Source organism: Daldinia loculata (assembly GCF_022478755.1).
Source record: "Daldinia loculata strain CBS 113971 unplaced genomic scaffold F4817scaffold_48, whole genome shotgun sequence".
Taxonomy (NCBI): domain Eukaryota; kingdom Fungi; phylum Ascomycota; class Sordariomycetes; order Xylariales; family Hypoxylaceae; genus Daldinia; species Daldinia loculata.
The window spans coordinates 197,757-224,844 of record NW_026054902.1 but is presented as its reverse complement, the minus strand read 5'-3'; the positions used below and the strand labels follow the sequence as shown (position 1 = coordinate 224,844).

Sequence of the window (27,088 nt, the reverse complement as noted above, 5' to 3'; positions counted from 1 at the left end):
GGTGTCAGGTAGATACTTTTACATACATATAGATGTGGAAGGATACACCATGTGTGTTCGGACAAAGAAACCATTAGAACATGCAGTGCTTAGGGGCGCTGCATATAACTGATAGGTGCTAGCGAGTTATCACGTACCGCATAGCGTTGGGTGGTCCACTAGGCCTGGAGATCAATGCAGCGACTATAGAAAAATATTAAATACATAGAGTGCGTAATGTCTTGAATTCCGTTTTTATGGGCTTTGATAATTGACCTAGAACACGTTCAGTTACCTATACCCACCCGTTTGAGATCTCTGAACTTGGGTTGGTAGGCGTCCATGGAAAGGGGTTGACTGTATACTCAGCCCCCGACTACTAACCTTAACTTAAACTACCTAAATATCGTGATGCTTTTAATTCGGCGTGATGAATTTTTTATAGAGGTACCTTGAAATGTTATTCCAACAATGGTTTGACACTATTACCAAGACAGTATTTTGTGTCTTGCTTTACTGGGTTGATACTCTAAAGAGATGACTTGATCCTTAAATGGTGGTCTTTGAAGGGCTTATCATGCTTATCGACGTATTACTACTTTACTCTATCAGAATCATTGTTGAGAATTAAGTACTTTAGGTAGTTAAGGAATAAACCTGGATTGGTAATATTTACTAAAACTCTATTCTATATTGTCATTACCTATAATAAGGTAGGCTATGTTTTCTTACCAGACTTTGTTTATTGATTTGGATTTGCCCGGGAAGTATTGCTAACTTATAAAGCTTTAACATTTTACCTAGGTACCTACCTAGGTAAGCAACTAGTTTCTAACATCTATTTACACTTGAAAATATTGACGGATGTAAACTTACCATTAGAACAAAGTAACATATTTATATTCATCGAGGTTCATATAAATTTATTATATATTCACGAAGCCTTTTCATTTCATTTTTAAATACATGTAGTGTTCCTTTTAAAGTTTTAGAAGTGAATTAACATTTCTTTCACTAGCAATAGATGTTTATTGGACATCTCTCAAGTGGTAACATTTATCTAAAATAAGTTTTATCAAGTCATGTTCCATTTTAACTCTCTTATTGTCACCTTAACTCCTAGAAGAGTCTTATTGGGAAATATTAATATCAATGTGTCAATGTATCAATACCTAAACACAAATTGACATGTAGTTTATTAGAAATAGATTATAAATCGTCTTGCTTCTAGGCTTAATAAATATAATCTGATGAAGTTCTCATTAGTAACTACTACTCCGGGTTGGACTAATCTCACATCGTTCGTAAAACAGTATTGCTGTAGTTTAGTAATCGTTGACAAAACGTTCAATAATCATCTAGGTAAAGTAACTTGCGTGTGCCGCGCATGAGGACTCTAGTCTGGTACTGACCACTTCGTTAAGCAGTAAGTTACCATAAGTGATTCAAAGATATCATGACTAATATCTATCGCGTTTAGGGCCGTTATTCGACTAAATACACTTATGATTGGTTTTAGTGCGTGCCCTTGAGCTTTGGACTCAGCTGTAGTCAATAGCGGTGATGATGTACATCGACCTTTTCTAAGAACAATGTCTCGAAGAGTGTACTCCTGATGTCGTGTAGCGCTGCGCCGCAACACCTGTATCCAGAGGAGTGAAATCCCTGACCCATGGTAGACATGCTGCTTCCAGATGACGCTTACGAACTATTTTTCTTATTGGATCGACTACTTGATATGGCCATTAACTACCTAGGCAGCTATGTCGATTTATTCATAGTTGACCGCCCTATGGTTTTCAAATACCATTTTCACCTACCCCTGAAGCGGATTCAATATTGCCGCCATACTAAAGCTGTTAGATCGCCCAGAGGCATTTGTGACATGATGTCTCATCTACATAGTCTACTGGAATGAAAGGAACTGAGCTAGGGCGGACGGCAGAGGAAGAGCGCATAATTTGCTCAAGAGAAAAGCATGAAGGCATGAATCATAGACCGGTGTTGACTCCTAGATGGCCAACCCGCCTCTCTATAGGTTAGTGCAAGAGGTAAATCGTTTCTGAAGGCGCCTTGTCAGTATAGCCGAGGGAGTGATTAGAAAAAAAATAAGCAGCGTGTTCTCCAGTCAGCATCCAAAGGCGCGGAAGGGTTAAATTTCATACGAACGAACCCTTGAGGAGTCAGATGACAATAGCCAATAGCTGTACTCGCTGTAGTATTACAATACGCGTGCGGCTATGTAACTGACATACGTACCTTGCTTATAAGATTCTATGGCAAGACAAGTAATTTCTCCGTACGGGTACCTATATCGTGTTACGCTACAGTGAATCTACGACGTCGTAGTGATGCACTATATCGTAAGAAAACTGAGGGCCGCATGGTCGCGGCCAGCAACAACTGCCGCAGGTTAAGTAAATGAGCCAACCAGGCGGAAGCTTCTCCATCTATGCATGATATCTCAAGTGCACCGGAGAATTAATTTAAAAAGCGGCTACAACGAGGGCCTCCTCATCTGGCCGCTCCAGATCCGACCGTTACAGAAACCGGCTAGGCTGGGCTGGGCTGCTTGTAATTACTACACCACGGGTCTAACGGCTCGAAAAGCCAACTGTCGGTTTAGCTACCATACATGATTTCCCAGGGTCTATCCTCCCCTGAGAATCCTGAGAATCACGAGCTTGGTGCCGAGGGCGTCTCCTATGCTGGTGAGGCTATTACACGTCAAGTTCGCATAGAGTCGTACCCGGTGACTGTAACATAACCAGCGGTAACACGCAGATACGGGATATTGAGGGGAAAGAGCTCGAACCGGGAACGACCATAGTCGAACTCGGCGGAACTCGGTATCTAGGGCTGATCTCTCAAGTTCCTAGCTCGGCGCTATGTAGAGACTACGTAAATATGTATCATTCTGCTGGTAAGGAAGAGGGACGGGTTCTGCTCTCTATGGATTCCGGGAGATTAGGTTCCAGAGTCGACTGGTAGTACCAGTACATAGAGTAAGCAGTACGACGAAAGTTACAAGAAGATAGCTCGCAATTGCAACAGCGGCAACTTGCTTGGCAGGTAGTGTGGGTTTATGAAGTTCATTCCGTAGTCGTTTTGTTGGGGAATATGACAGTGATTGTAGTATGCTTCGATGAAGACGGTTAGGATAGTTCTACAGCCAAGACTATGAAATGATCTTTGACTCTGAGTCTGGATAACGGCATGTAGTGTAAATAGCAAGGGCTGAACTAACAACGGCCAATGAGCATTGCTGAACTTAGCAAGGCTTAATTAAGTTAAGGCGGATCTTCTCTAATATCTTGAGAGACTCATTTGAACAGTCGTAATTTAGCGCTTCCGGTAGCCCTAGCGGTGGTTGGAAAGCTATAGGGATAAGTACATCTAAGAATCTTCTTTTCAACACTGAGCACAAATCGGTCTTTGGTCCAGTTCGGCGTAAAGCGATGTAACGACGGCTCGCGGAAGTTGTACCCTTGACCTTGAAGGGATCATCTCAACGGACCCCTGATTCTCTGCTTGTAACCCTCTCGGTGCAGTACCGCGCATCCCTGAATGCGGGGGTATAAGATAAGCATGTTAATGATCGAATGGTTCTTTTCGGGAAATGGTAGTTAGTGTCGGAGATAAGCTTGAAAAAGGGGCAAAGCGTTCATGACTAGGTTGCTAGAGAAGTTCTACTTGCGGGGTTTAGAAAATGCTAGGACGCAGTCATAGAATTCAATCATTTGAATGGCGTTAAAAACTCCTGATGGGTATGAGAGGAGACATGTTTATTATTAATCCTCCGGGTTTTGGGGTATCATGCAGTTTTGACAGCCCTCTCGAGAGCGGTCTCGAGCTCGTGAGGGGAAAAACGTGGTATCCGGGTGAGGAGTCCGTGTATGTAGACAGGGGGTTTGAGCGAGTTGCATTTTTGTTAACGACTTAATTACATAGTTGATGTCACTTGTCTGTTGATCAGCCTGTTACGCTAACCAAAGTTCATATGAACTTCTCAACTACAGACAACGATGCTTATATCGTATTTTGTAAAATGACTGGCGGAGTTATGTCGTAGTTGTCGCAATCCAGCCATGCTATGTAATCTCGCGCTCGGTAAATAGGAGTACTAAATAAGAAGAGCCCGCGATCCTACTCTCTTGGACCGGGTATCTGATATAGGCAGGCCGGGCTGCCGTCTCTCTCTCTATCATTTGTGACATGGATATAAAATACTCTATGTACTTTGATTGATCCTGTCTTGACATGTTGTGCTCGACGCTAAGGGCAAGAGGCGAAGGTCATACTGTGGATAGCATGATTATAACCTGACAACTCGTCGTTAATTACTTGTTCTATGTCGAGTCATACATACTACATTAAGTAAGCTTGATCAATCTTGTATACATACACTAAAGTTCCTATCCCGTCGTTACAGTTCCTGTCAACTAACTCGGGAGACTGGTAGACCTTGTTCTACATATCGGAGTATTGATGTGCTCGCTACCTAAAAGTTGCCTCTGAGGGTGGATTTACCTGTACTCCGCATGCAGTCAATTTACCCCCATTGTCCAGATCAAGGAAATGTGATCATTTGATTGCCTTTTTAGGATTGATGGTGTGCTAGTACTGTAACTGTAACCCTCCCTTCCCCTACGCGTCTTCCAAGCTGCAACCATAGTCATCCACGCCGAGTGCGGGCAGACTTGCATATGTACGCTGCTCTGAAAATAGCTCCCGTTGGTGCTGAAGCGAGATGTCATTTACTACAGCGGTTACCTGGTCCAATCTTGATGCCAAGTCTCAAGCAATATACACCACTATCAAAGTCGCGCACGACGTCGAGGATTTAGAAGGCTATGAGGTAGTTAGGGTGTGATGGGACTCAGGAGGTAAAGCAAATTGCTTCCTATATTGTTAATTAATACTGTGGCTGCGGATAGCGTTATTTGGCATATCTAATCCGTACGTATTGTTCATTTACCTATTATGTACCCTACGAACTTTTCATAGAACTGCGCCTCCGGCTCCCCGGCTAGCGTCAAAGATGGCGATACCGGATTCGGCCGTTGTGGGTAGCGATTTAAGACAAATCTCGGAGAATATTTTCGGAGGCTAGGGCCGAGGAAAGATCCTCGTCCGTTACTCGGGGCTTGTCGAAACTCTCTGGTATTGTATCTGTATGTATTGTACAAGAAGGTATCTGGTGAGTAGGGACCTCTGTAAGGGGACCAGGGTGGCTGGACAGAGAGCATGGGCCATAGTCGCGCGTGGACGAACAGAGAGCAGGGTATAACAGCAGGGGGCCCCGAAGAACTCCACGTTCCAATCATTTCCTGCAACTTGGAGAAGCAAGTCGCGCAATAGCGGCCGTGGGTCCAAATGCAACGGTTTGGGCACATCGTAATTGACAACAGCAGACGCCGTACTGATGTGGGGATTGCAATATAGCGTCTTGTTCTTAGTCCAACAACGATACGAGAGGGTTGGTCCCAGATATCGGAAATGCCTGACGCCTCAAAAAAGCTTGACGGGTGACCGAGTTGGACCACCGTTGAACTATTGGCTTGGCTACGGCTAGGATGGGATGGAGTTATGAATGCACAAGAGCAAATTACCTACGCTGGATAGATGTATATGTCAATAACTACCACTTATAAAGAAAACAACTATGTATAATTGTAAAGCATAATAACTAGAAGTAGAGAAAGCTGCTCAAAGGAGCTGTTGTTATTTAGTGCTTTCTCTATTACCTTAGGTACATAATGATTTCTAGATGATGACCTTTCGAGGACGTCTGAGCGTTTTCGAAGTCTTCTAAGCTTATTCTATTCGGGAGAGCCCGTCAATTAAAACCCGGGTTTGTAAAACCAAATGCACTCAGCAATTGGTGTATATACACTTAATTATCACAAAGCCTAGCGAGCCCCAGTGCCTTGGGTAGAAGCGTTTTGGCAAGATGGGGCTTAGAGGCTAATAGAATATGCCGAATAATAATACCTAAAGAACTGTCCGGTACAGCCCGGGACAGGGATTTCTTGTAGTCCGAGTGGCTTAGTTGTACTATTACCTATATTCACGTATGTATATACCTATACATGCCTCAGGAAAGTAGACGAGATCCAGGGGAACAATGATAAATCGGAAAAGGAGGCTCATCGTCTACAACGCGCTTATAATACTAAGCACTGACAACACAATCAACGTTAATGATATCGAAACAAGAGGACTATGTCTCGAGTACTGTACTGTACGGAAACTCTAGCATGGGTAGAAGTATCAGAAAATACAAGTACGTAAGTATGACAACTATTTTAGATGTGCTACCTGTAAAGAAGGGCCTAGCCGGCCAGCTCCGCTGAGAATAGAGTGTAAAAGTGTACCTAGTTGCAGCGTATGTAGAGGCTTCTACCAAGTAATCGTGGCGAATTGGTCAGTAAACAGCACATAATAGCTAAACACCTCATCATGCCTACAACAGCTGCCACACCTGTTGTTGTAGACCTGCTGGAGACCTGATAATGAGACTTAGTTCTGAAATAGTGATACACCTGAGAGGAAGGCTGGAATAGAGACTGTAGTAATGCACTGTACTCGTGCCTGGCAGCCCTGATTTTCCTTGCGTCTGTCTCTCTCGCTGTGGCGGGTACATTCCGAATAGTTTGCAAGTCTGGTTCCACCCCTTGCGGCCCTTGCGGGGGTTAGTTAGCTTGGCTACCTAGGATCTAGGTAAATATTCGTGAGGACATTTTAACCCCCCTGTTATATCATGATACCTGACGGGAGAAGTAGATACAACCTGTCTCGTAGTAATTTGACTAGTGACTTCTAGATCTAATAGAGAAGCATAAATCTCCATGTATCGACAGGCCTACACGAGGCTGCAGCCGAGCACTATACCGTGATGCTCGGCCCCGGCGTGTACAACATGTCACCAAGAACTGCACAATGCACTTCTGTCACACCTATCTCCTGAGTTGGCAAGCGGAGACGCTCCAGCCGTGACACCGGCGAATCCGTAGAAGAGGCTTTATACTACGTTGGATCGTATAAGGAAACTACAGAAGAGTTGCTCTTACTAGAAATAGTCACCCGAAATTAGACTCGCGATCGATGAAGCAAGATTCTTGTATTTTGTGCCAAGCTCGTAGTAAGTTGAGTCACATTGCAGATTGCAGTTTTCAAGCCTAGCATTGCAGTGATGCTTTTCATGTCTATTGTACTCTAACAATTAGGGGGATTCTTGAGGAGTTGCTCATGGGCAGGGGTTATCGTAATATCAAAACTCCAGGGGCGAATCCATTAGCCCCTTGATGTGCGTAAACCGCAATAAATAGTAGAAACAAAGGGGAGCCAGGAGGGGTAGGAGGTGGTAATAGTGGGAAAACCAATGACGCAGAATAGCCTCCATTTGGGTATCTTTCAGAGAAGCGCTTTTGAAATCCCGTATTCCCAATACAAACTCAAGAGGGCGAACCGGTGAAAATACGACTGTGTGTCAAAAATGCCCTCACCATGCATCAATTTCCCTGAAAATCAAACAATACCAATCCACGCACACACACGCACATATTCACACCCACCAACGCCGCCTTGCCTGCCTGCCTGCCTGTGAACTGGAAAATCCCACTTTGATGCAATGTCCCGTACGATGCCCAACGAATAATTTTGGAAAGTGAATTAAAAAAACGAATGGGTGGCCGCGTAATTGTAAAAATGCCGTCATAAAGCGCCAACGCGAGAAATGTGCAATAATTATTATTCTAAGCCGCTAAAATTTTCGTCGATCTCGAGCAAAAAAGGAGGTATGAACTGTTATGCTGGTAGCATCCATTATATGTAAGGTGACGACGTGACGACGCCCTCGGTAGTAATCATGTGTATATGAGCAATTTGACCAGCCCTAATGGTCTTGTTGCGTCTTGTTAACCATATGATTTAGATGGTGGTCGAACGAGTCTGCGCCGCCAATAGGATATGATCCGTTTAGACTTTCGGATGGCATCGTCGCTGTTAACGGTGTTCCTAAACCGTGTTCTCGAAGACTGCCGTGATCGTAAGCATTCTGCATGCTTTGATATGGCCCTTGATTAGTGTAAGGAGACTGGTGACTCGGATGTGCGTTCGATGTTGGGGGTGCTGTAGTGTACATATTAGGGCCTACTGGTGACGCGGTTCCTGATGGCGGCGCACCATTCAGCGGACCGTGTGACCTAGGAGAGACGCTATGTATCGGTGAAGCCAAAGCGGATTGGGGATGAGGTGGAATCGGAGCGAGATTTAGCGGCGGATTATTTCCATTATTGGAGCCTGCTGTAAATATGAATGGATGGGATGAATTCTGAGCATTATTGTTGAACTGAATCGGCGAGTGATTTATTGGCGACTGTCGTTCGAACCCGTGAGGTCCTTGGGCGAGAGGAGAGAAATGGGTATCGATACGACCGGTTGGCGGAGGCATTGACACTGTTGCTGCCGAAGTTGGTGGTCCCGTAGTAACGGACCCTAAGGCGTACGTTGGATTGGTAGGGGGACCATAGTTGCTCCAACGAATATCCGGGCCTCCCTCCTGCGTGGGAGTCCCAGGATTTATCGTAGCGTATTCTGGCCGATGCCTTTTTGCTACGGGTTCGTCTCCATACTCGTGGTAAGACCTGTCATCGATCTGCGGCATACCACCATTCTGCGAAGCACTTCCTTGCCTGTGCGCTGTTTGCTTATCCATCTGATCTACCATACGCAGGTTTTTCTTTTTGTTTGCAATTTGCCTCGAATCTTTGCGCAGTCGAAGGCGGACCCCCTGGTCGCTGAAAGATCGTGTGAGAAAAGTCGACTCTGCCATGCCTGGGAATGCCCTGCCGGCGTGGACTTTGAAAGGGTCGCTCGTCACTGAGCATATTGTTATCCAAAACTCGCCGTCATCTAGATTATCCATCGTCATCTGTAGCAAGTCAAAGCGAATAACGTATTCTCCTTCGCTCTTGATCGTTAGATCGCCAAACACGAAGAAGGCACCCTCTTTGTTAGTGGGATCCTTCAGCCGATGCAAGGACGAAACTGTCGTTCCCGCCATCATGTTTGCTGGTGGAGTAGCTTGGCCGTTCGGGCCTGGAGGGTGGGCATATTCGAGATACGCAACAGCTATAAGATAGGGACCTGAAGGACGTCAGCAATCTAGACTTTTTAAGGCAAAGCACCATATACTCACTTTGCCGATATACGCCGTCGGGGTCTTCGTCGCTCGGAACGTGCAGCTGGAGAATAGGAGGTGGGTCGACGGGTTTGCGGTCTACTCAAGTCAGCATTTAGTCAAGCGAGTTACAATAAGCAGATAATACCTTTGTCTTTGCCATTGGCGGCTTTAGCCATGGTCGGTTGCTGTAGGACTTCTAAGCGATACGTTTCGGGGCTGCTAAAGTTTAGTCTACGTTTTGTATAGAATTGCAAAATTCATATGTAGCTTAGTCTACCTACCGTTGAGGTTGAGGGCCACCTTGTTGTGGATGTGGTTGATGGTGAACTTGAGGCCCTGACAAAGGGGGCATTGCCGGGCTCATTGCTGGCATATAGCCAGGGCCAGGTCCATGTCCGACCCAATGGCCGCCTTGATGAGTATGAAACGCCATCTCTACTTGGAGCAATTGGAAAAGTTAACAATGTACTCGTTTTATCATTATTGGTGCTTTTGAGATCAGGTAGAAACTTACGAGGGTCCTCGTACAATACCTCATGTGCAAATCGTGAAGCGCTTTGGCTAGTCGTGGATTGGCTCGCTCCAAATCGAGAACCTGAACGGATTTTGACCTTTATCTTTTGTTAGCAAGGGAAAAGCAGAGCAAGCCAATAAAGTAGAAATAATGGAAGAGGTGGAAACTAAGAGCGGGTTTTGCAACCCACACCAATATCTCCGAGACTGCCTGGGGAAAGAGTCCCTCATCCGAACCAGACCACGAAGAGAGGTTGCTCTCCGATGGCCAAGAGCTGAAAGGGGTCATATAAGAATCAAAGATGAAGGTTAGAGAAACTAACTTTTACGTGTCGTATATCTCTCGTCCGCCTACGACCCAAGTCTCGTTTTACCAGCGCTGATATTAAAGGTATCCAAACCCAATGTCTCCGTACTGCAAATCTCTGGAATTCAAACACTCTGGATCGTGATTTATTTGCTCACGAGACGGCGCCGTGTAAATGGTATACTGTGTCCAAGAAAACCTTCCAACCGATCTTTCATCCAAAACGAAATTAGTACGGAACAGGCCGATAGCTGTGGAATTCCAAGCAAGATTTGCACGAGAAGACGATGCTTGGACAACACGATTCGTGCAAAAAAGTGCCTATTATCCTCTTCTTTTGCGCGACCGTTGACCTCTCTCTTGTCCGAGTTCCCAGTCTTTCGTAACTTCTCTTCGACAGCGGGCTGAATAAAACCCAAGCACCTCTTCTGCAAACCGTAGGCGAGTTTTATGCACTGGCAGCTTTGCCGTGAAAGCTTGATTAGTGGCTAGCAACCTTTCCTTCACGCGATCCTAATCACAAGCCAACCTAATTAGAAAGAATTTCTCTGGCCATTCAAATACCAATTTCCTACTTCAACTTCTCAATGAGCGGCAATGACGTATCGTTATCCGCAGAAATTTGTAAATAGGCGCATGACTATGTAAATGTACTCAGTAAATGGTACCGCGAGGAGTAGGTAGCCTCGACCCCGATTTCCTACTGTTGAAATCTGCTTCGAGACTATAGACTCTCACTGATAACTGGCAATTAGAACTGAACGCAGGATTCTAGTTCGTGTCTCGTTTGTATACTCAAGCAAGTTGCTTTGATAGGTCGCGGGGTGAGACTAGGCAGGTTTGACGGGAGAGAGCGAGAGGTAGCGGCCTGGTATACGGAGTCAAAGAGAACAACCTGGAGTATGATACTCTGTTCGACTTGGAAGATTCGCGCCGGGTGACCTGATATCCCTTAATTGCGGTGCTAATGTCTGGCTGGGGGATTAATTTCCAAGGTCTCGCGATTTCGCATTCGTGCAGTAATAAAACCTTTGGCCGTTTTGATCCACACACGAGTTGGTCGCGGCCGAAGGTAATCGAGGTGCGCTCTGAAAACGACAGACAGTTAAGGTAACAGTTTCAAGGCGGTCGGTCTCAACTGCTCTGTCCTGGTGGTTGGGAATTTAAACTAAGACCTTGGTTTGTGAACTCGGGAGTTCACAAGCTTAGAATACTACCGTTGTTCGAACCGATCTTAGGGGAAGGACAAGTCCGCGGTAGTCCAAGGTTCCTCTTGCCGGTGAGATGCTCGTCCGAGTTGGCTTATACGAATTGAGGTTGGCCGTACGTATGGTGATGCAATTCCCAAGTTTTACAAATCCTGAGAAAGGTTCCAACCTAAGAAGACGAAATAGAAAATACAGATAATTCGGCAAGGTGGGCGATAGCTTCGTGGGGGTCTTTCCGCTTTCCGGGATCTTCCAGTAGCATCGATAGGGTGGTCGTGCAAAGGAGATATATACCGTCGTTACCGTAGCCAGGTTTTCCCAAGATCATCGACAAGGCCAGTAAGGAATCGATAAATGAAGACAACACGACGTCCTCGTGGTGACTGTCCAGAAGGCGATTCTGGAGCTTGTCATGTATTTGGGTGGATTTACGATGTGGAGAAGAATAAACCTGGGTCTGTATGGTATATCATACTACGAACGGAAAGGCATAGGCTAGACAAATATGTACGGTCCAAGAATGTACCAGATGGCACAGTAGATATTCAACGCAAACGATGGTGGTATGATCTGGCCAATAACTGCAGAAAGCTCCAGAGAAAAATGCCAACATTAAGCACTGTGATTATACGGGGGAATGACGATGGTGGGCCCAGAGGTCTAGGGGATCAACCGGTAGGTATGTACTCGACCCTCGAGGGTAGACCCTAAGGAGATAGATACCCTTGATAGATGTACACGAAGCTCGACCACGTTGTACTGTGAGTTTAGTTTATGATTGGTACCTATGATGAGTATCTATCTAGGCTCCGCCTTGGCTACTAGTACCTCATACACCTCATACCGAAAGAGCTGGCCTCTGCTGACGAACCCATGCTCGATTGTATAAAAGTACACATACTTCCTCAAGCAGGGGTTAGCTGCAGGAGGACTACCACGCAGCGAGGTACAGCAACGAGCCTGCATGGGGCGTTGTCGACGTTGTCAACGACGAAATAGTATGTAGAGAGTGACAGGGGGGCGGCCCTTCAAGCTTTTGTACATATCCGTCTGGAGATATACCTATGTAATTGTATGTATTGTATTGTACATATTGTACATGGGCCGCCTGTTCATCTGTCTGTGCTCTGCAGCGGACAGGTGAGGAATTGATGGTGGCACTCCCGCACTAGACCTGTTGAACGCGGAACCTCAACGCGCCTACGCGCTTCTTCATCCCCACGTGCGTATATATGATCTAGTATGATATATGTAGATTCAAATCTAAGTGCTCTTAAGACTTAGACGAGTATTAATATCCAAGCAAGGAGAAGGCGGATAAGAGTAGGGGTTCAAAATGAGTATCTTGGAATATACTGGAGCCTGGTTGGTTATATGCGGACTCTTTTAGATTTTGAACCGGCGAGAAGAAGCTGGCACAGTGTGCACAGTCCACCAACCCGAATCCCGGCTTGTATGGCCTTTCATGTATGTACGCTGAGACAATTCCTCCAAAATACATAAACCATACATAAACCCATACAGTAGTTAGAGGAAAAGAGAGAAAGACTGCCACACAGGCGCATAATACAGTAGCGAGTAGCAGATGACGAGACTGGTAGAGAGAGACTGGTGACTGGTAGGCTACAAAGAGGTAGTGTACAAGAAACCCCTTCTAGAGCCGAACAGTAAGTGCAGATATGCGCGAAAGAACTACGCCCCCTCGCATGCGAAGTGGAGGGACGTGGACGGTGAAGACAAAAATGCTCCACTGCCCATCAAAATGTGTACTATGTAATCCGCGGACGCTGCCAAGTATGGTACATCAATTGCATCGTCCCTCTTTAAAGTAGCTTCGAAGAGGGCCGATGCCACCTAGCAATTAACGCCGTCCATGTATAGGTACGATTTCCGGAACCCCATGTACTAAAAAGATCTGCCATGGCCCATGGCCCATGGCCCATGGTCTAGTTCTAGGTCTAGTTCTAGTCCTAGTGTATGGCACGTTCTTTAAGAAAAGGTGACTTGAGTGACCTGCCGGTAGAAGACCACTAGGTCCTGTTAAATTAACCCATCAAAGTTTTTCTTCGTGTTTTTTCTCTTCTTTATTTTATTTCTCCTTTCGTCCCTCATCCTCGTACATCCTCGTCTTCGTCCAAGTCCTCTCTCGTAATCATAAGAGGCCGGTGCCCTGCCGAGCGTGACATGCTCCCACATTTGGTTGATTAGGTGTGGGCAATAATCCGTATTCAGTAGTGTACTGCGTTAGGTTGCTGTCCCGTTACATTCGTGTGATGATGATGGAAGATCTGAATTCGCCGAATCAGCTTAGCACCCGGTCCGCAAAAGAATGCCGCGGCCAAACCAAAAGAAATGCACGAGGTTAACTGGCTGACTGGTCAAGCTGGTCAAGCTGGTTAAGCTGGTTAGCTGGTTAGCTGGTTAGCTACGGGTCTACCGCTAACTGGACCCAGGCTATCCCGTCTTCTTATTCCAAAGATCGGACGGAATCTCTAGCCGGGCCTGGGCCGGCCGTGTTTCAGAAGCTTCTACAGCCCATGTCCAGAATGCGCATGGAAGAGAAGCCATCAAACGCTAAAATGGGTAGGACGATCCGACCTTCACCACCTCCAGGTTAACACGCGCGGCATCCATCTCTTCCCCCTACCTTAAAATGCTGACATCTGCTGTAGCACGTCAAAACTTTAGGTTGGTCTGATGTCGTGCTGTCGTGCTGCAAGGACCCCAAGAGATTTGACATGGTTCAGGGTTCTACCTAGACTAATAATAAAGGGGGAAGCGTTCTTGTGGCGAAGTAATCTTTCGGGTTCCTGAATCCTTAAGCCCTAGCCTCATCTAATCGCCTATACGGTTGACCAGACAAGGTACTGTGCCAAAATGAAAAAAATAATCGCACACTAAACTAAAGTTGGTAGGAGGTCACTTGCCACAATTTGAAATAATATAAAATGTGTACTTCCAAGCCTTATTACGGTTATTGTGATAGGAATATTGATTTAACCAATATAATATAAAGAATTAGCCAAAAGATTCAATTGTCAAATCAATTCAATTTTAACTACCACATTTACACATTCAAATAACTTTACAATTTTAACAATTACAACATTATAACTGGTATCATTTAATAGCCTTAATTGATGCGAAAATAATGATCCAGGTTGCATGCTTATACGTCGTGTTGTTGAAACATTATAATGTAAATGAAAAAAGCCTTATTCGAAGAGACGGGTATAGGTCTTTAAGATGATGAATACATAGTAGCGCGGCACTAAGTGGGGCGGCTCAACTGAGTATGGCTATTAAGTAGCCTCACATACAAATCTATATGTAATAGTACAGTCTAGTCATGAAAAGATGAACTTTTTATCCTAAAGACCTGTATTCCGTACGTACCTAACCATATATACTTGCTAGCACGTGATACCTTTTGAGATAACTAAGTTTAATACTCATACACACTTAAATAACTTTACACAAATAGCAATTCAACCATTATAACTGGTATCATTCGATAGCCCCAATTGATGCGAAACCAATAGTCCAATTTTCATGCTTATGCGATGTGTATTGAGTATTATATTGCCATTAAAGTATTCGGAGCTTAATTGAAAAGACTTCATGGAGGTGCTTGTAAAGGGTATCACGTGCTTCCCTCTCCAGACAATCGCTATTTGATTCTACTATAACACAACAATGAAGAGGCCGATTCAAATGCAACTTGGATCATTGTTTTCGCATCAATTGGGGCTATTAAATGATACTAATTGTAATGTTATAATTTCCAAAATTGTAAAGTTATTTGAATGTGTAGATGTGGTAGTTGAAAATTGAATTGAATTGAATTGATTGGTTGATTTTAAAGGTTAAAAATAAACATACCTTATTAAAGCATATCATCTATAACACTATCATGTATGTATCTATAAGAAGTAATTCATTTTTCCTATATAAAAGTGCGAAGTACCGCATTAAATCGAGCTAATTGCGCTAACCTGTGGCTGACTACCCATTTAAGCTAAGCTCACAGATTTTTTTCATTTTGGCACAGTACCTTGTCTGGTCAACCGTAGCCTAGTCGCCTAGTCGCCTAGTCGCCTAGTGTTCTAGTGTTCTAGTGTTCTGGTGTTAGTGTGCCAAATGGAGTCTCCGTGACTTGAAAGGCGGCCAAGTCCATATCCAGCACCAGACGCGCCACACTCCTTTCATCATCGTTCTAGGAAGAGTAGGAGGAATAAGAACAGAATTAGACTAATGCAAGCTTGCTGGCGCCGATTCGTTCGCACTCGAGCTATACTTTATTCTTCGTTCCTTTCATCTACCCCGGCGTTGCGGGAGGGGGAATATGTATACACCACGTATCGTAGGTTATCAGACAGTATACATCTATGTAGTTATACGAAATAAGACAGGCTACTAGTTATAGAATCATGCAGTGATACAATCCATCAGGTGTATCATGTTCAATGAAACCAGGGCACGTGAGAATACCAGGACCCGAGTGTTAATGATGCCAGAGAGGCTTCTCCCGCAACCCACATACCATTTCAAGATAGTTCAATGCCGATTGATTAAGAGGCAATATAAAATATCTAGATTAGGAAAAGTCGTGGTCAGGATTAACTCGGGACGAACCAAGGGAGACAGCTAAAAGGACAAGCAGACGTCTAACGTTTGCCCAGATCTTGGTCGGCCATTTTAGCCATGTACGTAAGAGCGCCACGGAGCTTCGCGCAATGAGGGGATGCGCTATCCTTGCTTCTTGTGCTTTTTCTTGGAGTTGAGATAGGCTTCGGCAAGAAACCCTCAACCCAGAGATCCCTAGGTTACCTAAAGATTTGGCGCGACGCGAACCGGCATTGATGCCCTAGCAGCCTGGATAGCGGCAGAGCTAGCTACGTAGCCAGGACTTAGGTATCTAGGAATAGGTACCTAGGACGAAGAAGCACGCTCAGCACGCTCAGCACGCTTGTACTTTACATAGTAGCTCTGCGGTTCGTGGCCGCCAAGGCATTGACCTGCGCAATGCATAGAAGCTGCATCGCGCGTAGCTGGTCGTAACATGTGAGGCCAGCTGTCAAAGCAGCATCGGGCATCCCAAACTTGTCACGTTCTTGACCCTGCATAGTACATAGCATAGTACATTACCGCATACCGCTGCGTACGTATTGTGTCTGTCTGTCTGTCTGTCTGTCTGTCTGTCTGTCTGTCTGTCTGTCTGTCTGTATGTATGTACCGCTGGCCCATCGTGACCCGTAGTAGTCACACTGATCTTGTCGGGAAGACGGAGATCAGGCCCGAGTCTGGAGCTCCAGAGGGAGAAATTTCTCAACGCATATGGTTGACAGTGTAAGATGATTCGTTGCTCATGCACTCGCGGATGATCATTGTAGCTATGGTAATACTGATCGATGATGACGAGGACACCGCCGAAGGATGATGCGATATACTGCGAGAGATAATAATAGCTAAACAATAATAACGCCTCCTCTTGTCGTACAATACTTACTCGGGAGCCACTTGACCAACCAAGCGCGATGAAACACACCACACCCACCAACGTAGTAGCATAATAAGGCATTCGATAGGGCTTCAGACACTTGTCTCGCTTATGCTGTTCGTCTAGCTCATGCGGAATGGCCACTGGCGTGCATGCATATCCAGGGTTTCGTCGGAGCACTGCAGATGAGAACCTACCAGTGGGGTGTATTCCGGTTCGGTGTGGATGGAAATTAGACTGCAAAAATGATTCGGACTCGACGGGCGGTTCGCTTGTTAATGTATATTATCAGCGGTCCGGCTAGTTCGTCACCTGTGTAATCCGTAAGAGGATGATAATAATTATAATGATGAGGATGAGGGATGAGGATGAGGATGAGGATGAGGATACTCTCCTTAAGGGTAGTAATGAGTAGGTTAGATACCTGAGGTAGGTATATCTTACCTGTGTTGAAGCCGAGAAGACGATGCAAAATATTCTCTATGCGTACACCGCCAGTATGGGGTATGGCATGGCATACATATATGACAAGTCAGTGGCTTGAAGTGGGGGATCGGCCTTTACTTCTCAACCAGAGGTTTGATGGGCCAAATGCTATATCCAGGTGTAAGCCATTGTGCGTTATATACCGCCATGTGCCGTATTAATATTCGGATTGAGCCCTGCTACCTATGACATGAAGCTACAGGAAATTGTATGGACTCGCGCATTGATGCAATGGTATGCAAATCAATCAATATCAGCCCAACAAAAACATGACATGTTACTCTTGTCATCATCCATCATCCCTGCCGCCACATCTTCGAGACTCCCGGTTTGAGAGATGGGTGCCTTATCGAAACCATTGTTTAACCCCTCGCGCGTCTCCTGGTAACTCTGGAGTTGGCATCCAGATGATCAGAACTCACGGTTCAGTCTAAATCCTCATCCGCTTTTAGATTGATATCCGCGATCTGGGGTTGGGGTTGGGGGAGTTAAGGTGAGATGGTAAGATGGTGAGATGGTGAGATGCCAGCCAAAGTTGAAGAGACCGTGGTCATGTAAGGCTATCTACCTACATTGTATTATTTTGAACTTACCACACATAAGCTGAGACGGGATCACACACACATACTCCGTTGCCGTACCTACATTAGACTCCACGGATCGCCCGACCATGGTTCGCGATGAGTTATAGTATATAAGCCGCATAGTAGCACCAACTCTTATATGCTAGCTTAATCAAGCCCGTTACCGCCGTGGTGTATCCTGCGAATGTTTTACCTGGATCTAGGAATGCCAAGTCAGACGAAGACTTACCCCCCCTTGTCTTTCGTCTCGACCTTCGGAATCAAGGGACCTCCCCCACGAGATACCTCTACAAACCGCGTAACAGGTTGTTACCAACAGCCTGGCATCATCTTTAACCCCAGTAGGCTTCCATACAATTCCCGGCACTCATCCCGTCTTGAGTGTTCATCTCGTCCTAGTGACGCCTCCCTCGGTAGATTGTCGCCATCAATGACGCTACGCCATGACGATGTTGCAGGGTACTAGGTTCTAATAAGCAGATCATTAACATAGCGAACAACCGTTGAAAACGTGCTTATTATGTACATGTAGATAAATAAGAACGCCATAGTCCACACACACAACTCTATCGCCGATACATGCCTCCTGGGTATAGCTACACTCTTTCCCCTTTGAGATATATGAGATTCCTTTCAGGTACATACCTATGTAGATTTACATAGGTAGTTATTAACCAACCATCTTACTATGGCTGCTACATAGGAATACCGGTATTATGCGAAGGGCGGATAAGGAAAAGCCGCGTAGCTTTTCAACCCACCATCCTACTACATACGGAGCCAACGATCGCTTCGCTCGACTCTTACCTGAAACGATCCCCGCTAAGCCACCTCTAATATGGGAGTGTTAGCTGAATTAGGTAGTGCTTTACTAGACGCTATAATAAACTTTCTAGAGAGTCTCAAGTCATATACACCGTATGTTGGTTCATCGTGTTTCGTTCCAGGTTCTAAGTCCGATGCAAACGCACAGGCCGGTAAAGTATCCGGAACACCCTTCTGGCTCCCAGCGCCATGGGCCAGACCCCAGATTTGGCAAACGGGCTAATTATGACCAGACCCCTATGACGAAGAGGCGTTTTCTATGTTCACTTTTGGAAATCCATTGTCGGACGGATATTGTTTATTTCTAAATTCGGCAAGCCTGAAAGCTAAAGAGGTACAAAGGTATATCAAACGATGCCGACGCCATCCTACCGACATATCCAATCAGAACAACTCATTGTCTTAACCGAGCGCATGTAAGTAAAAAAAAAAAAAAAGGCTTCGGCCCAAATACATATGTAGAGCATTGACTGATGAATTATAGCGGCCCTGGCTATAATTAATTAATACGATCCATATACTATTATCTACACGACATTTCAAGTCAGGGATGTCATCGTATCAGATGTCCGTCATTCTCATTTTCCCTGCTGTCTCTTTTTCGATCTCCGCATTCCATAAGACAATTAACCATGGGTGGTGTTGTATTAACCCACCGCGAGTACATCGAGGTACATTTTAACAACCTACCTGATATAATCCGCATTAACATTACCTACACTTATTAGGCTTGCATGCAATACACCCGGGCAAAATTCAGCGTAGGATTAGAGAAAGAAGAAAAAGAAAAAGAAAAAGGAAAAAAAATTTCGGCATTTAGTCAACGGCTTTACCCTGTTCCCTAAATCCACGTGCGCTGTAACGTCTGCCATCACCCGGTCCGCCAACATAGCGGATGCGGTGTTCCTTTCCGACTCTTACAATACAACGATACCTACCGCGGCATACAAGACCCTGCTGCTGAGATGCAGTCGCTACTGCAGGTGCCATGTGCTGAGTTGTCCCACCTTCATACTACTACATACTACTACATACGTCCATGAATAGGTTCTAGTGTTATTGATGCTTTGAGTGAAGTGCAGAATCTGACCGCAAGCTTTTTTTTTTTTTTTTTTTTTCCTGACCTCCTCTCTTGGCCGGTAGACTGGCTGAAAGTAGAACCGGGGAACCCTATCCTGTCCAAAAGCGGCAGGACACTCAATGCCCAGTTCGCCAACTACCAAGGACCAAACTACCAAGAGCCAACTAGAATCTTTTTTAACCCTGCTCGTACTAGTAGTATCTCGTTTCCGCTACCCGTAATCTCGACCTCCCGCTCCCGCGATCCCTTTCCACGTTTAAGATATCAAGGGCTTTCTATTCCCCACCAATATTCTTTGATGATAGTATATACACCCTTATACCCTAAAAAGCCTTGGGAGGTAGCTACTAAATACAATCAACGCACTGGCTACCCAGTTATAGTCCATTATATATATATACGTCAAACACAGAGCAATAACCAAACACATTGGGTGACAAGGCGGCGTAGTTAATATCTGGACCTGAGACACAAACTCAACAATAACGCTCCTCTATAATAACATGATCCCGGGCACATTGACATAAAAAAAAATATTATACAGGGAATATCATGACAGCTGCTTCGCGTTTCAAACAGAGAAATTACATGCGAAGCCTGTTTGTTTGATTGATCAAGTCTATCCATAATCCACCATGTCTGCCTCGCCGCAGAACTGCGTGCTCCTGCGTCTGTTAATACTACCTGCCTACCTACAACACCATCCTGTAGGCTACTCCACCTGCGGCACAGGATGTTTGTTGTAGCTATTGTAAGCTCTACTGTAGGTACAGATTGCCCATGACTCTATTTGCCTTCTCTTTTAAAATCACGCCTGGGGCATATTTCCATTCTTATCCTAAATTGATATTCTGCAGCTATTCTGTTTCTATTTTGGGCCATACCTATGCGAGCTGAATGGTCACGCTGCTTGTTCTATCTTTTTGGACGTGAGCTAGAAGCTCTAGTGAGAATCAGAAAATAACAATATTTATGCATAACGCATAGATCTACAGCGTAATGTTGACAATAGGACATCATTCTAACATCATGCTATTCGGGTACTTTAGGTACCTAAGGTAACGTATACGCATACCTGTCTCCTGAAATGTACACCTAGGTATGTATGAAGTATGTACGAAGTATGTACGAAGTATGTATATAGGTACGAAAGAAGAAGAAGAAAAGAGGGCTTTTCTCCACCAACTGTCTCTTGATCGGAGACATACCATCGATTTTAGGCGTTTAGATAGATAGAAGCGTTCTAGCCATATCATTCGTCGAAGCTGACCGACAAGTGGGCTTACGCAAAACCCTACGATTGGACGGACGACCGGCGACGGCTCTCTTATTCTTCAACATGGCGAGACACACCAGCTCACCGTTACACCGAATATGAACCAGGGGCATTCTTGTCAGCGGTCTATTCCCTAACATACATGTGTAATAATTTTCCTTATAGAGAAGGGCAGTGCCTATTCGTCAACTAAGACGGCCTGCAGACTTCCAAGCCTACTAGCTCTGGAATCCACCCGAGTTGGCTTCCTCTACACCATCACCCCCCCCCTGGTCAACGATAGCTGTCCTTACAGCGTGGAAGATCCGTCGTAGCCCACGGTTGACGGATACCTTCGTCGTAAAGATCCAGGATGGTGCATATTGCTACCACTCACTGAGGTGACTCCTCTTCTCTATGCTGCTCCGAGTCATGCTTCCTAAACTACATCCTACAGCAGGTCGCTAGCAACATACATTCTAGTACTGCTTGATGCGTACAGTATAGGGAACTGTGTGGGTGGATTACCCTTGTCACTGCCTACAGCTTGAAGATCTAGAAAAGGACACGCACACACGCATGCTTCAACTGCAGAGATACGAAGCGGCTCAGGAAAGCAGCTTCGTTCATGTGGGACTTTCGATGCACCTAGGCCTAGTCGTTAACTCCCAATAGAGCCCAAATCTTGGGGAGAATCCGCTTAGCTACGTGTAGTCCGGTCTGGGGAAGTTTTCCCATCGATTCCTACATCGGGGATCTGGGAGCTCACGCCATCAGTGAAGGGGGTGCAGGGCCGCTAATCACCAGGGCCATCACATCGTTCCCGCTCATGCGTTGTCCCTCCCGGGCATATGTACCGGTAGTTCCGGTAGAACTTCAATGCGTAGAGAGAAGAATATTAAAAACAACCCAGGAGCAAACATAGTAGCCTGCAGTAGTTAGAATACAGGCCTCTAGTCGAAAGACGTTCCTTTTTTCATATGCTACCAAGTTAGACATACCTGTCAAATATCAATGAGGAGTAGGCAATACGTCTCGTCAACAGCCACGTCTTCTTTATTCACACGTTCGAGAAGCACGTCGCCGTTTAGAGTGTGCGGGTGTGGATGCTATCATGCGCAGGTAGCCAGACTGCAAACACATTTGGCGTGTGGTCGGCATTGCTCACGATATCGACGCCCTCTAACAGAGTATTCACAGGCAAAGTCTCTGGAAATGATCACCCGCATCACTCGATACTATTCATGCACATCACCATTACATCAAGAATATCCTAATCCGTAACTTCTGTAGATGATCACTGAAGCAAGGGAGTTCTAGAAGCCGGATGGCCCAAAGACTACCCAGAGTAACAATTTCTGTCCCGAAGCCTACCTCGACGTGTCTCGTTCCACCTCGTAGTAGTTGTCCTGGCATTGAGGGGAGGACCCTGTCCTCCACCGCTAGTATTGCCCGGTAGTTTGCTCGATTTACCTAATACGAGACCTGGTCTACACACGTTCCACGTCTAAAACCACCCTATCCAGTTTGTCCTAGCATACATACGAAACTGACCACGCTTGCGGCGGTTGGTTGTCAGTTCACTTTCGGGCGATCTTGATCCTACGGATCCCGTCCCCCACTCATTCCCTAACTCCACTTCCCAATGTCTTCTCCGTGAGGTTCAAGTGCCGTGACAGCTCCGCTCCGGGTGTGCCGGTAGTGGTTATTAGGGTAACCAGCTTGATGCATTCGGTTCGTGTCCATCAATATCTACGAGCTATCTGGTCCGAGTTAACCCTAAACAGACGTAGGTGCTTCCCAACAAGTAAGTACCCCTTATGGTATATAAGGATGTAAATAGACACCATGTCCCTGGGAAGCTTGCTTCGCTTTACTCGATGAGTGGCTATTGATTTATTAACCGACTTCGGGGGTGTAGAGCAAAGGAAGCTCCAATAGATATTGGCCTTAGGTACATAACTCAAAACAGACTCACGCTCCCACGGGTTTGGAGCTTCTAGCGTAATGCGAGCTGAGCCTCATGGCACTCCTGAGACATCCTAGAAATTATTTCTAATAAATAGGTATCTTCTAAGAAATAATTTCTAATGCGATGATTAACTCATGAGTCAGGGGAAGATGACAAGATAAAAGTGAGATAAGCTTGGAAGTGACTATGGCTCCTTAATGAAATATGCACAATGTTGTGGGACAGGCGTCGATTAAGGATGCTATAGAAAGGATGAGACGACTAGGATAAGATAGTTTTTAGCTTAGACACTTCAGTATGATTGTTCTCTTAATGATAGATGACGTTCTTTGTTACTATAACTTTGATCCCTAAGTCTGGCATCCTAATCTATGATGAGTACGAGAACAATGGCAATGAATTAACATCCCGATCCACCGCGGCCTCATCGCTGGTTAGCCCCAGAAAATTTCACCGGTGGTAGGGATTTTGATAGGACGTGCCTTAACACAAGATGGTAACTTTTTACTACAAGGGTATCCTTTATCCAGGCTAGACCAAGAAGATAACTAATTATAAGACTTATCCAAGCTGCGATTAGGTTACTCAATTGGTTAACGGCAATGTTTTGAAAGGGGTGAGTACCTGGTTGAATATCATTCGGTGCAGACGGTACTCATTAGAAGAGCTAGGAAGAGTATGAATCTAACGTATAAGATAGAGTTGAGCCATTCGCATCAATACCAACACGAATTAAGGGTAACGTTTTGGTATAAATATTACCGATGGTGGAATATTGTCTAGGTAGTTTTTATACCGCCGAGCCCCTATTTAGAAGTTCTAAGTTGGGCCCTTGTCATAAACAACATCTAACAGACATCGCGCTTGCTCCTGAAAGTCAGTCGGCATCTATGGTATCAGATCTAGTTCCTCCGTATACTCAGCCTTGACTAGACTAACCCTCTGTCTTAGTAAACGACTGCGTTTTGGCATCATGATAAAATAGCGCGATATAAGGTAGACTCCTTTCTAAACCCAGAGGCAAAAAGAAATAGTTAAAACACAAGCCTCGCGATACAACAACCGACATCACTACCGCTGCTTGGCGTACTTCGTATGCGAACCGTTCGCAATGACTGGGCCGGCTTCGCCATCGACAACCTTGTAGATGACGACGCGAGTAAATGCCAGGGTGCCACCAACCTTATCGGCTGTAGCAGTGATCTCGATCTCATCGCCCTCCACGGCAGACGATAGATACGTGACGTGAATATCAACTGAGACGCCAGTGCGGCGACGCAAATCCCATGTAGCGATTGCCATGCCGCCAGCCCAATCAACGATAGCAGCAGAGACGGCGCCGTGGATGCCACCGCCCGAGTTGATATGGTTTCGGGTGAGTGTCAAACGCGCCGTCATTGACCCTTTCGAGGCAGAACGGATTTGCACATCGGAAAGTAGGAAATTGTAGATGGCCGAGTTGGGTAACTGTGCTGCGGTGAGCTGCTCGATATGGGATTTGATGACAGCTTCATCGTTGCTGGACTCCACTACTGATGACCCTTGCTCGACGGACCCCATGGCGCCAAGCCAATACCGCACGTAAACAGTTTAATGTCGCTGGTGATTTAGAGAGAGAAAGCGTTTACTGAGTGCCTTGTATATCAAGCTCTAGCTCGATAGGTCTAGGCCCAATAACCTTCGGTGTAGTTGAGGTGAGCGATATTTTAAGTACGAAGGTTCAACAGAAGTGAGAAAATTGTTGAGAAGTATGGTACTGACGGTCCGTTACGGAGATAAAACAGCTGGCTGAAAGGGGAAAAGACTGCGTACCAACTGCTTCACAGCGAAAGACTTCATCGCCACTTGGCACACATTTAGTGAGTTTATTACATAAGCAGACAAAGCTCATGAGATGAGATGAGTGGTGAAAAGGAGGTCGATCCAATTCCAAGGATGAAGCAAACCGGATACATGAATAAATACTCTAGCGTATAATTAATTAAATTGTCTTGTTGATGACAACCTCTGCATAAAGGGCAAGTCTAACAAACTAGGCAACAATCGCCATTGATTCTTGTTCTCTCATTCAAGAGTCAGTATTTAAACTTAGCTGTAAGGTATGTTAACTTAATATAAGTCTATATTTCTCATCACACCGGAAGAGATGTCAAGAGCTCGACAAAATTGTATTCACGAAGCTTTGCAGCTAGAACCTTCGGCATATGCTAAAGAAGTTGGATACAACTGGCCTACTCCTGATCGAAGGTTAGCTGCGACAACGAAGTCAGGTCGAAATCCGCTGGCTGCAAGAGGTCAGGAAGCTGGAGCATTGGAGAAACTTACGGGGGAATCTGCGAGCAAACTGTCTGGTGTATTCCCAGGCCCGTTAGTTCTACCTGACGATGAACTAGCGAACAATCCCAAATATCCACCTCAGTCGTTCCGATCGTGGCTTAACGAACCGCTACGCAAGAACCGCAAACTTAACCAAAAGCGCAAGACGTTGTATGTTGCAAACACGCCTGAAATCACATCCGACGTGAATTATATGAAGAAATGGCTGGAACCAAAGGTTGAAAAGAGTCCAAAATCGGCTAGTGGGAAGTTAGAGCTGCCGTCAGATGATGCTGTCGAGTATACGAGAGCGTTTTACCATGGGTTGTCTGTTGAAGCATTTCCCACCCAGTTGCAGTTCGTCCCGTGGACAGAGCCAAAGAAGTCGGCAGAGCCAAGCAACGGGACTCAGTACGTTGGCCTTCTCGCAGGTAATAACTGCACTCGCATTCGCGCGAGGCCATCTCCGGATGGAATTTTTGGAGGACAGTTAAATCTCGAGGATCTTCTTGACGCCGCTATCGAGATGGTGCCTAAAGAAGCATATTCTATCATTCTACTCGTCGATCACGACATGTACGAGGACGAGGAGGACGACTTCTGCTGTGGTAGGGCATATGGAGGCAACCGCGTGTCGGTAGTTTCTACTGCTCGATATCATCCCTCTCTAGATGGCCATGCTGGAATCGATTTCGCGCACATGTGGCCTGCCTCTCATTGCAAGTCCTATGTTGACGATTTCGGCAAGGTAAAGGGCCTCCGACTACACCCCAGGGTGAATAGTGAGGGGGGAACTATGTCTGGACCGTTATGGGTGGCCATGGAGGCAGCAAGAAGTCTTAAAGAACCCTTAACTCTAGAGGACCGAAAGGGTCTGTGGTTCTCTAGAATTGCAAGGACGGTGGTGCATGAGCTCGGCCACTGCCTTGGTTTGGACCATTGCATTTATTATGCCTGTGTTATGCAGGGCTCGTCGCGGATAGCGGAAGATGTCCGACAACCCCCCTATCTATGTCCCGTATGCTTAAGCAAAGTTTCCTACGCAGTTGCTTGTGAACTAGAAGGGCGGGATGAGGATGATAAGGAAGAATACATTAAGGAGCGATATAAGTTACTGGCGAACTTTTGCGAGTCGTGGGAACATGTTGGCATGTTTGCTGGGTACGGAGCCTGGTTGCGTGCAAGGCTTGAAGACCTTGAACAACAAAAATAGCGAGAGGATTTAGTTATACCCCATTCACCCATATAAATAGGAGCTAATTGTTATATTTTCTTGGACCGAGTCACATAGCATAATCGCCCGTATTCGAACGCCATTAATATCGTACCATTATTTAATACGGGTAGGATTTTGAGTATTATACTCCGTATTAAAGTTAATCAAAACTCGTCACCGACATCCTTGAATTATTAAAATACATGCGAGGCATTAACTTAGGACCCGTATTTCGTAAGCAGAGATGCTTGGCCGAAATTCGGGGCCGAAGGAAAGAATCGACCGAACCTGGGGCCCCTCCGTTGATACATGGGCGTAGAGATGAGAGACCCTAGTAGTAGAGGTTGCCTTTTTATTTACCCACATAGAGAGTCAGTAGATTAAATGGACCAACAAAAGACCATGTAACTCAATATATTCAGGAGAAGAAGTACTTGTATTCGTCAATCGTAATTTACTGCAAGGCACAAATGATATAAACTTCAGTAGAAACTGGCGCGCCTATCCATGTGTAATCTTCGATGTAATCTACATTGCTAGACCAAATTCCTTCTCACACGCCGCCGGATCCTCTTTCGATCTGTGACGAGAAAGGCTGCGATGGCACCAGCAACTAGTACATAGAAAGCGCAGAGAGCTAAGAGAGTGTTGTCAGTCTG

General features: G+C 45.5%; 4 protein-coding genes across 4 annotated transcripts; 1 reads left to right on the top strand and 3 right to left on the bottom strand.

Moving 5' to 3' along the window:
* Positions 1–7,530: 7,530 nt before the first annotated feature.
* Positions 7,531–10,032, bottom strand: F4817DRAFT_208028 (velvet factor-domain-containing protein). The gene is made up of 6 exons (XM_049298657.1): positions 10,003–10,032; positions 9,681–9,777; positions 9,448–9,601; positions 9,312–9,382; positions 9,182–9,262; positions 7,531–9,129 (listed from the first exon to the last, which is right to left on the bottom strand). The coding sequence occupies exons 3-6, from the start codon at positions 9,597–9,599 to the stop codon at positions 7,877–7,879; spliced, it is 1,557 nt and encodes a 518-aa protein (XP_049156379.1). The 5' UTR covers positions 9,600–9,601; positions 9,681–9,777; positions 10,003–10,032; the 3' UTR covers positions 7,531–7,876.
* A 6,138-nt stretch (positions 10,033–16,170) lies between these two features.
* F4817DRAFT_318646 (uncharacterized protein) lies at positions 16,171–16,775 on the bottom strand (the record flags this gene model as incomplete). Its single annotated transcript, XM_049300941.1, has 3 exons — positions 16,171–16,314; positions 16,431–16,643; positions 16,704–16,775. The coding sequence occupies 3 exons, from the start codon at positions 16,773–16,775 to the stop codon at positions 16,171–16,173; spliced, it is 429 nt and encodes a 142-aa protein (XP_049156378.1).
* A 6,448-nt stretch (positions 16,776–23,223) lies between these two features.
* On the bottom strand, positions 23,224–24,695 carry F4817DRAFT_346333 (thioesterase family protein). Its single transcript, XM_049304386.1, has 2 exons — positions 23,522–24,695; positions 23,224–23,467 (listed from the first exon to the last, which is right to left on the bottom strand). The coding sequence occupies exon 1, from the start codon at positions 24,455–24,457 to the stop codon at positions 23,969–23,971; it is 489 nt and encodes a 162-aa protein (XP_049156377.1). The 5' UTR covers positions 24,458–24,695; the 3' UTR covers positions 23,224–23,467; positions 23,522–23,968.
* A 138-nt stretch (positions 24,696–24,833) lies between these two features.
* F4817DRAFT_346331 (uncharacterized protein) lies at positions 24,834–26,568 on the top strand. Its single transcript, XM_049304385.1, has one exon. The coding sequence runs from the start codon at positions 25,044–25,046 to the stop codon at positions 26,424–26,426; it is 1,383 nt and encodes a 460-aa protein (XP_049156376.1). The 5' UTR covers positions 24,834–25,043; the 3' UTR covers positions 26,427–26,568.
* The last annotated feature ends 520 nt before the right edge of the window (positions 26,569–27,088 follow it).